The 14,533-nt window shown below is 54.7% G+C and overlaps 1 protein-coding gene across 1 annotated transcript; it reads right to left on the bottom strand.

Annotated features, from left to right (window-relative positions):
* Nucleotides 1–8,568: 8,568 nt before the first annotated feature.
* Nucleotides 8,569–12,972, bottom strand: TLR9 (toll like receptor 9). The gene is made up of 2 exons (XM_086367705.1): nt 12,882–12,972; nt 8,569–11,870 (listed from the first exon to the last, which is right to left on the bottom strand). The coding sequence occupies exons 1-2, from the start codon at nt 12,882–12,884 to the stop codon at nt 8,784–8,786; spliced, it is 3,090 nt and encodes a 1,029-aa protein (XP_086223831.1). The 5' UTR covers nt 12,885–12,972; the 3' UTR covers nt 8,569–8,783.
* Between the last annotated feature and the right edge of the window lie 1,561 nt (nt 12,973–14,533).

Genomic DNA, 14,533 nt, shown 5'->3' with positions numbered 1-14,533 from the left:
TATTGGCTGCTGAATCAAAAAGTCATTCATCCCTTTAAACTCAGTCTGTATTGCTGAGATGTGTGAAAATATCCTGGTCCCAGATAGTGGCTCCAGACCCTACCCAGGATGGCACAGCCTCTCAGAATGCCGGAAGCTGCTGCTGCTAAGTCACTTTAGTCGTGTCCGACTCTGTGCAACCCCATAGATGGCAGCCCGCCAGGCTCCCCCGTCCCTGGGATTCTCCAGAGAAGAACTCCAGAGTAGGTTGCCGTTCCCTTCTCCAATGCATGAAAGTGAAAGGTGAAAGTGAAGTCGTTCACTCATATCCGACTCTTCACGACCCCACAGACTGCAGCCAACCAGGCTCCTCCGTCCATGGGATTTTCCCGGCAAGAGTACTGGAGTGGGGTGCCATTGCCTTCTCCCCTGGAAGCTAGCGTGTCCTTTTTTGAAAACTAGAGTATGATTGCTTCGCAATGTTGTGTTTGTTTCTGCTGTACAACAAAGTGAATCGTCTGTACCTATACACATATCCCCTGCCTCTTGAACCTCCCTCCCACTGCCCCCATCCCACCTCTCTAGGTCATCGCAGAGCATGGAGCTGAGCTCCCTGTGTTATCCAGCAGCTTCCCACTTGCTGTCTGTCCTACACATGGTATTAATATGTCAAGCCCAATCTCCCAATTCGTCCTACCCTCCACAGAGTGGGACACAACTGAAGGGACTTAGCAGCAGCAGCAGCCCCTCCCTGGTGGTGGCCACATGCCCATTCTCCACGTTTGCATCTCTGCTCCTGCCCTGCAAATAGGCTCACCTGTACCATTTTTCTAGATTCCACATACATGTGTTCATATACAATATTTGTTTTTCTCTTTTTGAGTTACTTCACTCTGTATGACAGACTCTAAGTCCATCCACATCACTACAAAAGACTCAGATTTGTTCATTTTTCTGGCTGAGTAATATTCCATTGTATATATGTAATCTTTGACAAAGGCAAGAATATACAAGGAGAAAATACAGCCTCTTCAATAAGTGGTGCTGGGAAAACTGGACAGCTACGTGTAAAAGAATGAAATTAGAACACTTTCTAACACCATGCACAAAAAGAAACTCAAACTGGATTAAAGACTTAAATGTAAGGTGAGACACTATAAAACTCTTAGAAAAAACATAGAACAATCTTTGACATAAATCACAGCAAGATCTTTTTTGACCCACCTCTTAGAGTAATGAAAATAAAAACGAATGCGACCTAATTAAACTTAAAAGCTTCTGCACAGCAAAGAAAGCCACAAACAAGATGAAAAGACAGCCCTCAGAATGGGGGAAAATATTTGTAAACAAAGCAACAAAGGATTAGTCTCCAAAATAACAAGACGCTCATTCATGCAGCTCAATATCAAAAACACACGATCCTATCAAAAAATTGGCAAAAGACCTAAACAGACATCTCTCCAAAGAGGACAAACAGATGGCCAACAAACATGAAAAGATGGGTTCAACATAGCTAATTATTAGAGAGAAGTGAAAGTGTTAGTCACTCAAAGCCGTGTCCACCTGGCGACTGTAGCTGCCAGGCTCCTCTGTCCATGGGATTCTCCAGGTAAGAGTACTGGAGTAGCCATGCCCTCCTCCAGGGGATCTTCCCAACCCAGGACTCAAACCCAGGTCTCCTGCATTGTGTGCAGATTCTTTATCATCTGAGTCACCAGGGAATGCAAATCAAAACTACGTAGAGGTGTTAGGAAGTATTCTAATTTCATTCTTTTACATGTAGCTGTCCAGTTTTCCCAGCACCGCTTAATGAAGAGGCTGTATTTTCTCCATTGTATATTCCTGCCTCCTTTGTCAAAGATTACATATATACAATGGAATATTACTCAGCCAAACATAGAGGTATGACCTCACACCATCAGAATGGCCATCATCAAAAAAATCTACAAACAATAAATGCTGGAGAGGGTGTGGAGAAAAGGGAATGAGTCAGGGGGTATTCTACACTGTTGGTGGGAATGTAAGTTGGTACAGCCACTGTGAAGAACAGTATGAAGGTTCCCTAAACTAAAAATAAGATTCAGCAATCCCACTCCTGGGCATACATCCAGAAAAAACTAATTTGTAAAGACACGTGTACCATGCACCCCAGCAGCACTAACAAGAGGCAGGACAGGGAAGTCAGCACGGCTTTAATGCCTGCCAGGCAGTGGCCGGCACAGCTGTGCCCCAACCCCAAGCAGTTCTGAGGGCACAAGCCGCAGCTGCAGCTGCTTTAGTCCAAGCCTCTCCCCACACCGAACAGTGCTGCGGCAGCTGCTCCCAGCCCAGCCCTGGCCCTCACACTTCCCTGTGAAAGTCGGGCAGTCCAGGCTGGTCTGTCATCAGCAGGTCCTCCAGTGCTCGCTGCACTGTGGTCTCCAACCATTCGTTCGTGCTCCTTCCCCTGACTCCTGCCCCTGGGGTTCTGAGTCGCATAGCTTCTTGTGCTCTTACCTTCTTCCCGTGGGCCTGCAGCAGGCACGCACCCATCCTGTAATAAAACAAGCTCTCCCTCGGTCTTGAGCCCCACCTAGCTGCCGCTTCTGTTCTGCCCTTTCTGCTTAGCCCTCCCCACTTGGTCCTTCAGCCTGTTCTTTGTGGAGGCCACTCTTTTCTTGCCACATCGTGCTTGTCTTTGCCAAATCCAGCGGCCCGTTCTGTTTGCCTCTCATTGGTATTTGAGGTGGTTGTCCTTAGCCTTTTTATAGCTTTCTCTAAGCTTCTGGGCCACTGACCTCTCCTGACTTTCCTCCTCATTCCTGAGCTGGTCGTTCTCTGAATGTTGAGCGCTCACTGGGTTCATCTCTGACTGCACGTCAGGCTTCCCCTCTCTGCGGATCCTCTCTGAGGATCTCTCAATGCCTCCAACACACACACCACCCTGGTTTTCAGTTCGAGCCGTACATCACTGATGGCCAATAAACAAGCATCTGAACCACGAAGCTCCTGATGCCGCCCAGGGCTGCCCACTCCTCCGCTACCTACCCTCTCCTCATCTTGCCATTATCGATCCACTAACTCTGGCCTCTCGTGTGGAAGTCAGCTCTCATTGATGCACATGACACTGTTAACAAGCCGTGTAAGTTCTATCTCAAAGACAGACCTCAAGCCAGGCAGAAGGTAGTTGCAGAAGGTGTGCCCCAGAATGCACATGTGCAGTAGCTGTTGAGGCACGTGGGCTTCATAGTGCGCAGGCTCAGTAGTTGGCAGTATGTGCGCCCCAGAGAACTGCCGGGTCAGTATTTGTTGCCTGCGAATTTAGTTCTCCCACAGAGTGTGGGAGCTTAGTCCTGCCAGGGATCAAACCTGTATTGGAGGGCAGAGCCTCAACTACTGGACCACCAGAAAGTCTTCCCCCTCTTCTTTTTATAAAACCACTAATCCTACCACAGAGGGCCTACCTCCTACCCTAATTTAAATCTAATTACACTTCAAAGGCCCCACTTCCAAACACCATCACCTGAGGTTAGGGTTTCAACCAAGGAGGGACACAAACACTCAGCCTACAACAGTGACCTGTGAAAATCTGCAAGATTACTTTTCTAGAATGGATAGATGAGCTGAAGAACAGCCAAGCAACTGGAGAAATGAGAGAGTCCTGGCCTCAGCTCCTGCCCTCTGGGGTGGGTCCATGCCCCTAACCAGGCCAAGCGATGAGAGAAATGGCTGAGTCCTGGTCCCATCAGATAAAGCCATGCACCCGGGCAGGCCCCCTGGGTAAGATGGAAGTCATATCCCCTGGGAACCACCATGAGGTTCCTTTCAGCTCAGGAAACGCCCTCATTCAGCTTTCCCAGCCCTGTTCCCCAAGGACAGCCTTCAGGGCCCTTCCATTGTCCGCCAGATTCCCACGCCTGGAACTGCCTCCACCTCCTTTCCGTCCAGTAGTTTCCCCTCTACTTTGGGTCACGTTTCTCTCCCAATGCTTAACAAGACCCACCTTCCTTCTCATTTAGACTCAGAGTCGGGGGGTGGGGGGCGTCAACAAGGTCATTAGCTCAGCTTCTCCGTGCTGTTTGTGATTATGAGGACAAAGGGTGATGGAATGTTCTGCAGGGCAGGGGTCCCCAACCTCTAGGATATCATGCCTGATGATCTGAGGTGGAGGTGATATAATAGTAATAGAAATAAAGTGCACAATAAACGTAACGCTCTTGAATCATCCTGAACCCATCTTCCTGTATAATCCCTGTTGGTGGAAAAATTGCTTTCCACAAAACGGGTCCCTGGTGCCAAAACTGTCCGGGAGCACTGCTGCAGGAGCGCAAGGATTCATCAACTGCTTACATAGGAAAAGTTCGTGTAAGCAAGGTTTCTAATAAAGATGCAAGTGTGAAAATGGATGATGTCATGGAAGCTCCCTAAGAATATTCAGAAGCCTAGGGCATTAAATAGGCTTCCCTGGTGGCTCAGATGGTAAAGAATCTGCCTGCAATGGAGGAGACCCATGTTCGATCCCTGGTTCATGAAGTTTTCTGGAGAAGGGAATGGCAACCCACTCCAATATTCTTGCTTGGAGAATTCCGTGGACAGAGGAGCCTGAAGGGCTACAGTCCATGGGGTCGCAAAGAGTTGGAGAGGGCTAAGCGACTAACATTTTCACTTTCAGGGCATTAAATAATGTGTCCTAGAGGGAAATGGGAGAGCTGTAACTTGGAATCTTAGCAGGTAGAATTTCCTTACTTTTACATTTCTTCCCGTCAAGTTGTCCTAAGTCTTGTGCCCAGACCTTGGCTTGTCTAGCGCCCTCTGATCGCCGATGGCAGGGAAGCACAAGGAGGCAACACCAGGGTGTGCAGATCCCCAGTCCCGCTCCCAGGTTCCTGAGCCTCTGATTCTGAGGCAGGAGATAGACAGGCTCCAGGTTGGATATTTACAGTCCCCCAGCCTCCTCTTTCGGAGAAGGCAGTGGCAACCCACTCCAGTACTCTTGCCTGGAAAATCCCATGGATGGAGGAGCCTGGTTGGCTGCAGTCCATGGGGTCGCTATGAGTCGGACACGACTGAGCGACTTCCCTTTCACTTTTCACTTTCATGCATTGGAGAAGGAAATGGCAACCCACTCCATTGTTCTTGCCTGGAGAATCCCAGGGATGGAGGAGCCTGGTGGGCTGCCGTCTATGGGGTTGCACAGAATTTACTGCCGGCCTCCTGTTTCCTCTCCAAAATGGAAGTGACCACAGAAACAGGGTAAATAGCCGGTCTTTGTCTCTTGTAAACATCTCAAGGGAATAATCATGACAAGGACAAAGAGAGGCCAGAACCCTGCCTGAGTAAAGGATAAAGGAGGCATTACACATGCTCAGGAAGTCTCCTTGGAGTCGAAAATCAGAGGATATTCCAGGCTGTAATGAGTTTTGCTTCTCCCAGAAGCCTTCACTTTGAGATCCATCTTGGCTAAGGTGTATGTGTGCAAACCTCAGGTGAGGGTCCTGAGACAAATTAACCAGGGGGAGAGCCAGCAAGATGATTGGCCTGAGGGAAGACAAAGACCCGGAAAACCGACCCCTTATAAGGGATTTAAACTTCAAAAAGGTGAGACTCTCTCTCTGAGCTCACCTGTGTGCCTTTCCATATGTACTTTTCAATAAACTGTTCACTTTACACTTTACCTTCTACCGCCTCACCTCATTCTTGACTAAGCAGACAAAGACTAGAGACCCTAGCCTAACTGCTGGCTCTCTTGCAGAAACCAGTACTCGAGAAACCAAGCACCACACTTGGAGAGTTAGAGAACTCAGATTCATTATGCCAGCGGGCCCAGAGGAGTTAACACTCCAACCTCTGAGCCCCAAACAGAGGGATTAGAGTTTTTCTAGACAGACTGTAGTGGGCAACGCCAGCTGTTAATAGGCTGGTTTAAACTAAGGGGTTTCACGCGCACGGGTACAGTGGTCAAGATGGGGAGGGGGATGCCTGGCTTGGACAGGCATGATTAAGCAGGTTTGCAGGGGCTGGGAGATTTCAAAGAGCAGGACAAGGGTGAGTGAGATAAACTCCAGTTCCTAGTATTGCAAGTCCCCACTTTCTGAGACTACATGACCTATGTGATCTAGACTTTGCAAGGGGCAAGCTGAGTTACAGAGGCAGAAGGAGAAGGAAGTGATGTAAAATTTTAACTTTTCCTCTTCAGCTCCACTGTGGTCCAGTGGTTAGGACTCCCAGACTGGGAAAGTAAGACCCTGCTTCCAGCAATGGCTCCCTGCTGCTTGCTGCAAACTGGCAGTTACTGCTGCGTGCGTCCGAAATCAGTTCCACCACAGTTGCCTCTGAACCCCTTTCAGTGCACTGGGCCAGGGCCTTGACTTAGGAGGATCCATCTCTGGATAGAGAGAGAAAAATCTCTCACAGTCCCATCAGCTGGTAGTCCTCAGTGTAAGTCCCATACCTAAAAATAACCACTGGGCGACCAGCTAGGTCTCCCAGACTTGAAACACATTACCATGAATACTTGTAACAGCCTGCAGAGTAATTCTGGCCATTCTCACAGGCAGATGTACAGACTCTATAGGGGAGGGCACTTGCCCAGGATAACCCAAAGAGCAGAGTTGGTGGTCCCCCCAGGTAATCTGATTCAAGGCCTATCTCTTCCCCAGCCTTGCAAAGCCCTGTTGTGGGCAGTGTTAATGGTTGAGGACATGCAGCAGTGTGGAGAAGAGGGCCAGCCACCAGTGTCCTTCCTGACCACAGGAGCCCAGTTCGTAGCACCCCCTGCAGGGCCCAGGCCAGTGGCTCTGCCCCTAGATGTGGTCGATGACAGCAGAACTTTCCCCTGCAAATTGAATCGAGCACCATAGATGCCTCTAGACTGACTTAAGTGGAGCCCAAGACTGCTCCTACCATAGCCCCCATGCTTCATCTCCAAGATGTTCTTCTTCTGAATCCTCAGAAGAACCAGGACTGGGAGCGTGCATGGCCGGGAATGCAGAGGTCCTAGCTGGGGTCTGCCCTAGGGCAGGCTCTGTTGGTCAGAGACAGGCAAACTGTGCTTCTCACACGCAAAATGTGGTGCCCTAGGCAGGGCCTGACTTCTGCTCCCAGATGTGGCCAGAACAGTCTCAGAGCCACTCAGCAGTCCCCTCTCCCCTACCCACAAGACTCCAGCCTAGGGGAATGACAGTTCTTGTTTTATTTTCTCCCCAAGCATGGGTTAAGGACGTGCATGGGGCCGTGCTAGCCTACTCCTCCAGAAACTGGACTGGATCAGGGCCCTCATGGGGCTACAGATACGTGGGTCAGAGACCCTCCTCTGTCTTTCTTTTAGGCAGGCAGAGAATAGGGGATGCCAGCCTCCAGCAGGAGCCCCTGAACCCAGGTCAGAAAGGAGAAGGTGGCCTAGACTTCTCTCCCAGCTATAGCCTGGAGGGAGGGGGAAAAGCAGCCTCCTGTCCCTACCAGGGATCCCCACAACCAGGCTGCAAGATTAGCCAAGTCTGCCTGAGTGCCAACCTTCCAGCCCAGAGGTCCTGAGCCCTGAGCTGCCCCAAACTGGGCCCATGGCCAGCTCAGCTGGGTCTTCTCTCCCAGTGCCCCAGACGCCAGCTCCAACCAAGAGGCTGCACGTGTCTCCTCTGCTCCTCAAAGGGCAGGTTTAATTGTGGGGATGGGAGACAGCCAGCCTGAGCAAAGTAGCTCAAGGACCCTGGGCCTAACAGGACCCATCACTCCTCACACACTTGTGGAGACACTGAACAGGCTCTCTCCAAACACTGGGCATCGAGGCTCCCAGCAGTATCCCAAAGTCTACACAGAAATCTAGCACCAAAACTAGAAACACACACACATACTCCATCGTGGCTGCAACTCCCACCTACGTACAATCAGCTATGAGAGGCAGGAGCAGGAAAGGGAGGCCCCTCCTTTGTAGCCAGGTGACGGCTCACCGAGGTGTCCCTTTGATGCCAAACAGACAGACTCAGCATGTGCTCAAGGCGGAAACAGGGATGGGTTGTGAGCTCACTTTAGACTCTTCCCTGGCTCTCAGCCTACTGCTGCCAGGATTCACCCACAGGCCTTCCTCTCCCCAGCCTGGACCAGCCTCCCCAGTGCAGCATAAACATGGCCACCAGAAGGCGCAATCACCCCTGCTGAGCTTGCTGCACATCTTCCCGGTCGCTTTAGGAATGAACATTCTGCAAGGTTACCACCTCTTAGGAATCTGGTGCCAGTTAGAAATGAAGCAGGCCTGCAGATTCCCTGCCTGCCCTTGAGGTACCCTAGGCTCTGCTGGTGAGGGAGATAGATCCTGAGGACAGTTACAGAGGAATGCCGAGCTCAGTAGGACTGCGAATTGAGGGAGGAGTTGAAAGGGTCAGGAGACCCAGTCTCTTCTCTGGGAAGGACCAAGACCTCACTGTCTGAAAAACATGACAGTGAACACCACTGCCCTTAGCAGCTTCCCCCGTAACCCTGCCAGCCTAAGCCCTGTGGGCCCTCCCCTTTTCTCCATGGCGATTACCGCCAATCACCTCTTGCTCCCCGCCTTTGTTTTAGGCCCAGTGAATTCTCCCCTTTTCCCTCCCAATAGCACCTTCAGTGAGCTCAGGGTTAGCTGTTGGCCCTCCAGCAGCATTTATTTGTGTGCCTGCTCTATGCCAGGGGGCCAGACAGAGCGGTGGGATTGCAAAGGGAGGCAAGTTGGGGCATCCCAGGCAGAGAGGCAAAACGGTGGGGGCGGGGGAGGGGGGCGTTGTGGGGAGTCGGGCGGGGGGGGTGGGAAGTGGGGATGTGGGGTTAAAGGAGTGCTGGGCAGTCACTCTGTGCTATTCGGCTGTCGTGGGGCCCCGGCAGAAGTTCCGGTTATAGAAGTGACGGTTGTCCCTGGTCAGGGCTGTGCCCAGGTTGGCCCAGAAACTACCCTGGCCACTGGGCTGGTGGGGCCAGAGGAGGACGCTCTGGCGGCAGAGGCGCTGGCGCAGGCGCACGTAGCGGGACCGATAGGCGGCGGGGCGCAGGATCACCAGCACTACGACGTCCTTGCGGTCCTCCAACAGGCGCTGCTGGGCCAGCAGGAAGCTGGCGCGCAGGAGGCCGCTGACCCGGTCCGTGTGGTCCAGCACGAACATGGTCTTGCGGCTGCTGTAGACCGAGGCCCACAGGTTCTCGAAGAGCGTCTTACCAGGGAGCCAGTCTCGCTCCTCCAGGCAGAGGCGGAGCGCCCGGCGCCCCCGGCGCTCCTCCAGCTGCACGCGGAGCTCGTTGTACACCCAATCAGCCACTGCACTCTGCACCTTGTCGAAGACCACGAAGGCATCATAGAGCAGGGTGTCCTCGCCCCGCTGCCGCCGCCGTCGGGGCAAATGGGCCAGACACAGGTGGAAGCAGTACCAGAGGTCCCAGCCACAGAGGTGGTGCAGCATGGGCACTGCCAGGCCCAGCGCCACCATTAGCAGCGAGAGGCCAAAGCAGTCCAAGGAGAGGGTCTCATCCAGGCAGAGGCGCAGGTCCTGTGTGAAGATGCTGCGGCCCTGGAGCTGGCCCGGACTGCCACATGTGACGCGCCTGGACAGCCCGGGCACGGCCTCCTGTCTCTCCAGCAGGAAGTCCACAAAGGCCGCCCCGCAGGCGCAGTGGAGCGGGTTGGCGCTCACGTCTAGGATTTTCAGGGTCCCTGCTAAGGAACCGAACCAGGAGGGATCCACTGTCTTCAGGGCATTGGCGCTGAGGTTAAGCTCTATCAGCCGAGTCGCGCGGACGAAGAAGCCGGGGATCACGAAGCCGATGCTGTTGCTGCTCACGTCCAGCTTCTGGAGCCGGATGCCAGGCGGCAGGCTGCCGTTGCTCAGGGCCTTCAGCTGGTTTCCTGCCAGATCCAGGGCTTCCAGCCGGGGCAGGACGGTCAGGCTGCTCCAGTTGAAGAAGGCCAGGTTATTGTCCCGGAGACGCAGCTGCCGCAGGCTCTTGGGCAGGTTGTCCAGGTGACGAGGCAGGAGGGTGTGCAGATGGTTCTCGGACAGGTCCAGCTGGACCAGGTTCCTCAAGCCTTTGAAAAAGCAGAGATAGAGGTCTCCCTCGGCCCACATCTGGCTCAGGGAGTTGCCGCTGAAGTCCAGGGCGCGCAACGAGGCGCTGCTGAGCTTCTGTGACACGCGGCTGTGGATGCCATTGTGCGCAAGGCTGAGGTAGCGCAGGGAGGGCAGCTGGGCCACGAAGCTGAGGTTGTGGCCCACGCCCTGCATGCTGAAGGGCTGGCTGTTGTAGCTGAGGTCCAGTGCCTCCAGCTGCGGCAGCTCCGTGAATGAGCGCCCATGGTACAGGTCCAGCTTGTTGTGGGACAGGTCGAGCACTCGCAGGCTGGTCAGTGGCACGAACTGGGAGCCATTAACTGCCTGCGAGATGCTGTTGTGGCTCAGGCGCAGGCACTGGAGGCGGGAGAGGCGGGTAAACATCTCTTGCTGGATTGTCACCAGGTTGTTCCGTGACAGGTCCAAGGTGAAGTTGAGGTTGCAGCTTGGCATGAAGTCCTTTGAGCTGACGGCGTCCAGTGGGCCTGGAGCGAGGCCCCTGGGCAATCGCCAGACTTCCACCCTGCTGTCCACCTCCCCCAGGGCAGCCGCTGGCGTCGTGGCTCCACTGATGCGGTTGTCCGACAGGTCCACGAAGAGCAGGCTCGGGAAGGCCCCAAAGATGCTGAGCTGGGCCTGGTTGATGAAGTTCAGCTGCAGACGCAGACTCTGGAGCTTGGGCAGCCGGGTCAGCGGCTGGAGCGTGATGTTGGTGAGGGAGCGGAAGAAGATGCCGTGCATGTCCAGCTTCTCCAGGGACACCAGACTCCCAAAGGAGGACGCCAGGTGCAGGTGGGCGAAGGACACCTTCTTGTGGTAATTGAAGGACAGGTTGAGTCTGCGCAGCTGGGTCAGGTCCTTGAAGATGGTGGTCTTGGTGATGTAGTCATAGAGGAAGTTCTCACTCAGGTCGAGCACTTGGAGCCTGCCCAGGCCGCGGAACCAATCTTTCTCTAGTTTGTAGAGAGAACTGTCCTTCAACACCAGGCCTTCGAGGCGGCTCAGGTGACTGAAGGTGTCAGGGTGCAGCTTGGGGAAGTTCTTTGGGCACTCCCTGCAGGGGTTGCGGGCATGGTCGCAGCGGCGGCAGTTCCCACCCACATCAAGCACGCGCAGGGCAGTCAGGTTGGCCAGGTCCTCGGGTGCCAGGGTGACAATGTGGTTGTAGGACAGCAGCAGGGTGTCCAGGCTGGGGGGCAGGCGGCGGGGCACCTCCGTGAGGTTGTTGTACTTGAGCGACAGGTGCGTGAGGTTGCCCAGGCCGAGGAGGGCGCCTGGGGCCACCTCCAGGGCCCGGGGGCAGGGGTTCATGTAGTAGCAGTTGCCATCCATGTACAGAAAGCGCAGGGCGTGCAGGCCGGTGAAGTGGGTGGGGCCTAGCACCAGGATGCTGGTGTGGCTCAGCGACAGGGACACGAGGGAACTGGGCAGGGCAGGCACGGTCGTGATGCCGTTGTAGCTCAGGTTCAGCTCCTCCAGGGTGGGCACAGCCAGGAAGGTGTTGGGCTCGATGGTCATACGGCAGGGGAAGTGCATGGGGCTGAGGCCGGCCGGAGGGCAGTTCCACTTGAGGTTGAGGACCCGCAGGTTGGACAGGTGGACGAAGTCAGAGTCATGCAAGTGGTGGATGCGGTTGGAGATTAAGGAGAGGCTGGTGACATTGGCCCGGGGGGCTCCAGCCGAAAAGTGCGGCACAGACTTCAGGAACAGCCAGTTGCAGTCCACCTGACCATGGGGCTGGAGCTCACAGGGCAGGAAGGCAGGCAGGGTGCCCTCGGCCAGGGCCGCTGCCAGTGCCGCCGCCTGCACCAGGAGAGAAAGGGGGTGCGGGGCACAGTAGGGGCCCTGCAAGGTGGGCGCCGGGTCAGAACACGGCCCCAGCTCCACCTCCTCTGCCTCACCTCCCTGGGGGTTCCCCAGAAGGGCTTCCACCTCTGTCTCTCCGTCTCTCCCAGCCCTCCAGGGAGGTTCCTGTTTCTCTCTCCAGTGCCCATCACATCTCCAAGGCCCATGGGGAACTTGGACTCAGATCTGAGACCCAGCCTTTGACTCAGAGAAAGGAATCAGAGCTCATCCTGAGACCTGCAATCTAGACTCGTGATGGAGGCTTTCACTCAAAACCAAACCCTAGCTGGACAGGAGAGCCAGGTTGGTGGTCAACAGGCCCCCCAGGCTCATCCTCGCTTCCCCCTTCCATTCCTTCTCTTGGGAGAGACGAGAAGGTCACTTCTCGTCTCTCCCAAGCAAAGAGGCATCTTCCCTTCCCTGCAGCACCCCTGAAAACCTCCCTCTGCTGTCTGTCAGGCTCCCCCCAACCACTCCTGCTCCGTTTGGCCAAGAGGTGGGAATGAAGGTCTCCTGCTGGGGTTCAAGCTGGCCACTGCCCAGGGCCTTGGCCAGGATGGCCACTGCCTAGCTCTTTCATGCTCTGCCCACCTTAGCCAGCCCAGGCACTCAAACTGCTGTGGGTCAGAACGAATTGGAGGGAAGGTTGGGCAGCAAAGGGCAGTCAGGGCATAGCCCTGGCGTCCCCTTGGCTTGCAGCCCAGCACCACCACCACCAGTGAGCCCAGCACCACCACCACCAGTGAGCCCAGCACCACCACCAGTGAGCCCAGCACCACCAGTGAGCCCAGCACCACCACTGAGAGCATCCCTTAGCCCCAGCCTCCTCACCCAAGCAGTGAGTTTGGGTCTCATGGCTCATGACTTCAGGGCTCAGTGCATTTCCCCAGAGCCACCTGGGTGACTGTGCCTTTCACCCACCCTTGTCTGTAGCTCCCAAGCCCGTGTTTCTCTCCATCACTTCCTCCCCACCTTGTCCCCTTCCCTGGGGGCCGAGGGCTGCTATCCTACCATGACAGGGAATGCGGCTTCTCCAGAGGGTCTGGCGGGCAGGTTGGGAGGCAGCTGCAGGGAAGGATGCTTGGCGCCCACTTCCCGTGCCGCCGGCTCAGAGATCAGAGGAAGTGAGAATTTTGTAATAACCTAGCAGCCCCCTTCCTCCCTATGCTCATGGCAGGGGCGGGGTGTAGGGGACATAATGAGTCAGAGAGGCCATTTGCATAGTCAGGTGGCAGATCGCTCCGCCACCCCTTCCTCTTTCTACTCCCCGCCCCCCACCCCAGTCTGTCTGAACCATCTGTCACATCCCACGTGGGCCTCACACCTGTCCTCTGGAAAGTCTGGGGAGAGGTGAAGGCCCAAAGCTCAGTCTAAGGTTGGCAAGAGATTGGAATTAGGAGCAGTGTCAGACCTGGTGGGGTATGCCTCAGCCTTCTCAGCCCCTGCCCCTCCAGGCAGCAGTCTCAGGCTGGCAGCTCCTTCACTGTCCTTTCCTGCCCAGGGGTACCAGTCCCAGAGCTCTGTGTGTCATGCCAGGCCTGGCGTATGGGGCAGGGGGCAGCACTGGCCTTGCCCGGGGTCATCTGCCCCTGCCACAGCGGCAGCTTCCTCCAGGAGCAGGCCCTCCTCTGCATCCCCAGAGCACCATCAGAGCACAAACCCCACCGCTGGATCAGCTGAGACCTCCTGGCTCATCCTCCCCTGAGGCTCCCCCCACAATCCTTCTGACCCAGATGATTGCAACAGATCACTCAGGCCCCAAGCCGCAGGTTGCCCCGGGACCCTCAGCAAGTCCTGCTGGCTCCATGTTCAGAATCTGCCCATTTTCCCCCCTGCCCCCACTTTCACATCCACCAGTCTGGGCTGAGCTGCCATCTCCTCCTGCCTAGACCAGTGCAGTTGTTACCTCCTCAGGACCGCCCTGCTTCTGCTCTCAAGGTCCACAGTTTGTTCTTATTAGGCCCCTAAGTCACATTAGGTCCCTTCTCTGCTCAGACCCCTCCATGGCCCTTTCTGGGGTCAGAGCCACAGTCCACACATAGCCAGCAGGGTCCTATGGTATCTGCCTGCCCCTTGCTCCTTGCCCAGTCTCCAGCCACACTGGCCTCCTGGCTGCGGCTCGAACACATGCATGTAATTCTCCTGCCCCAGGGCCTTTGAACGTACTGTTCCCTGTGTCTTGAAGCTCTTTTTCCAGATACTCACATGGCCCCCTCCCTCACCCACCTGACATCTCTCGTCACACATTACCCTTTCAATGAGGCCTTCTCTGATCTTCTTATAAAGCTCCTACCCCAGGTGGAGTACTCCTGAGCTCTTTTACCTAATTTGTTAACATTTTTGTTTTGTTTGCAAATAAAGAGTTTATTTGAAGTGTTAGAAATTGCAATTCTGGATATACAGATTTGGGTAAAATGAAAGAGTGTTTCAGGGAAGAGAAAGAGTTCAGGGGATCATAAAGGCAAAAGCCATAAGGTTGTTAAAGTTGTCTGTAGGTGCTCAACACTTGCTGAATTCATGGGTCTCCACAGTCAGCTCTGGGCAGCATAGAGTGTTTCTGAGTGATGGCTAAGTGAATGAGGGAATGAATGAACAAATAAATAGCGTTTCTGGCAGGACGGGGCAGGGCTGGACATCTGCTACCCCTGCTTCTCTGTGCCCAT

The sequence above is a fragment of the Bos grunniens genome, chromosome 22, assembly GCF_055505025.1.
Source record: "Bos grunniens cultivar Pamir isolate PY7600 chromosome 22, Bosgru_T2T1.0, whole genome shotgun sequence".
NCBI classification, from domain to species: domain Eukaryota; kingdom Metazoa; phylum Chordata; class Mammalia; order Artiodactyla; family Bovidae; genus Bos; species Bos grunniens.
The sequence above is the reverse complement of the archived record's forward strand: the minus strand, read 5'-3'. Positions and strand labels throughout refer to the sequence as shown.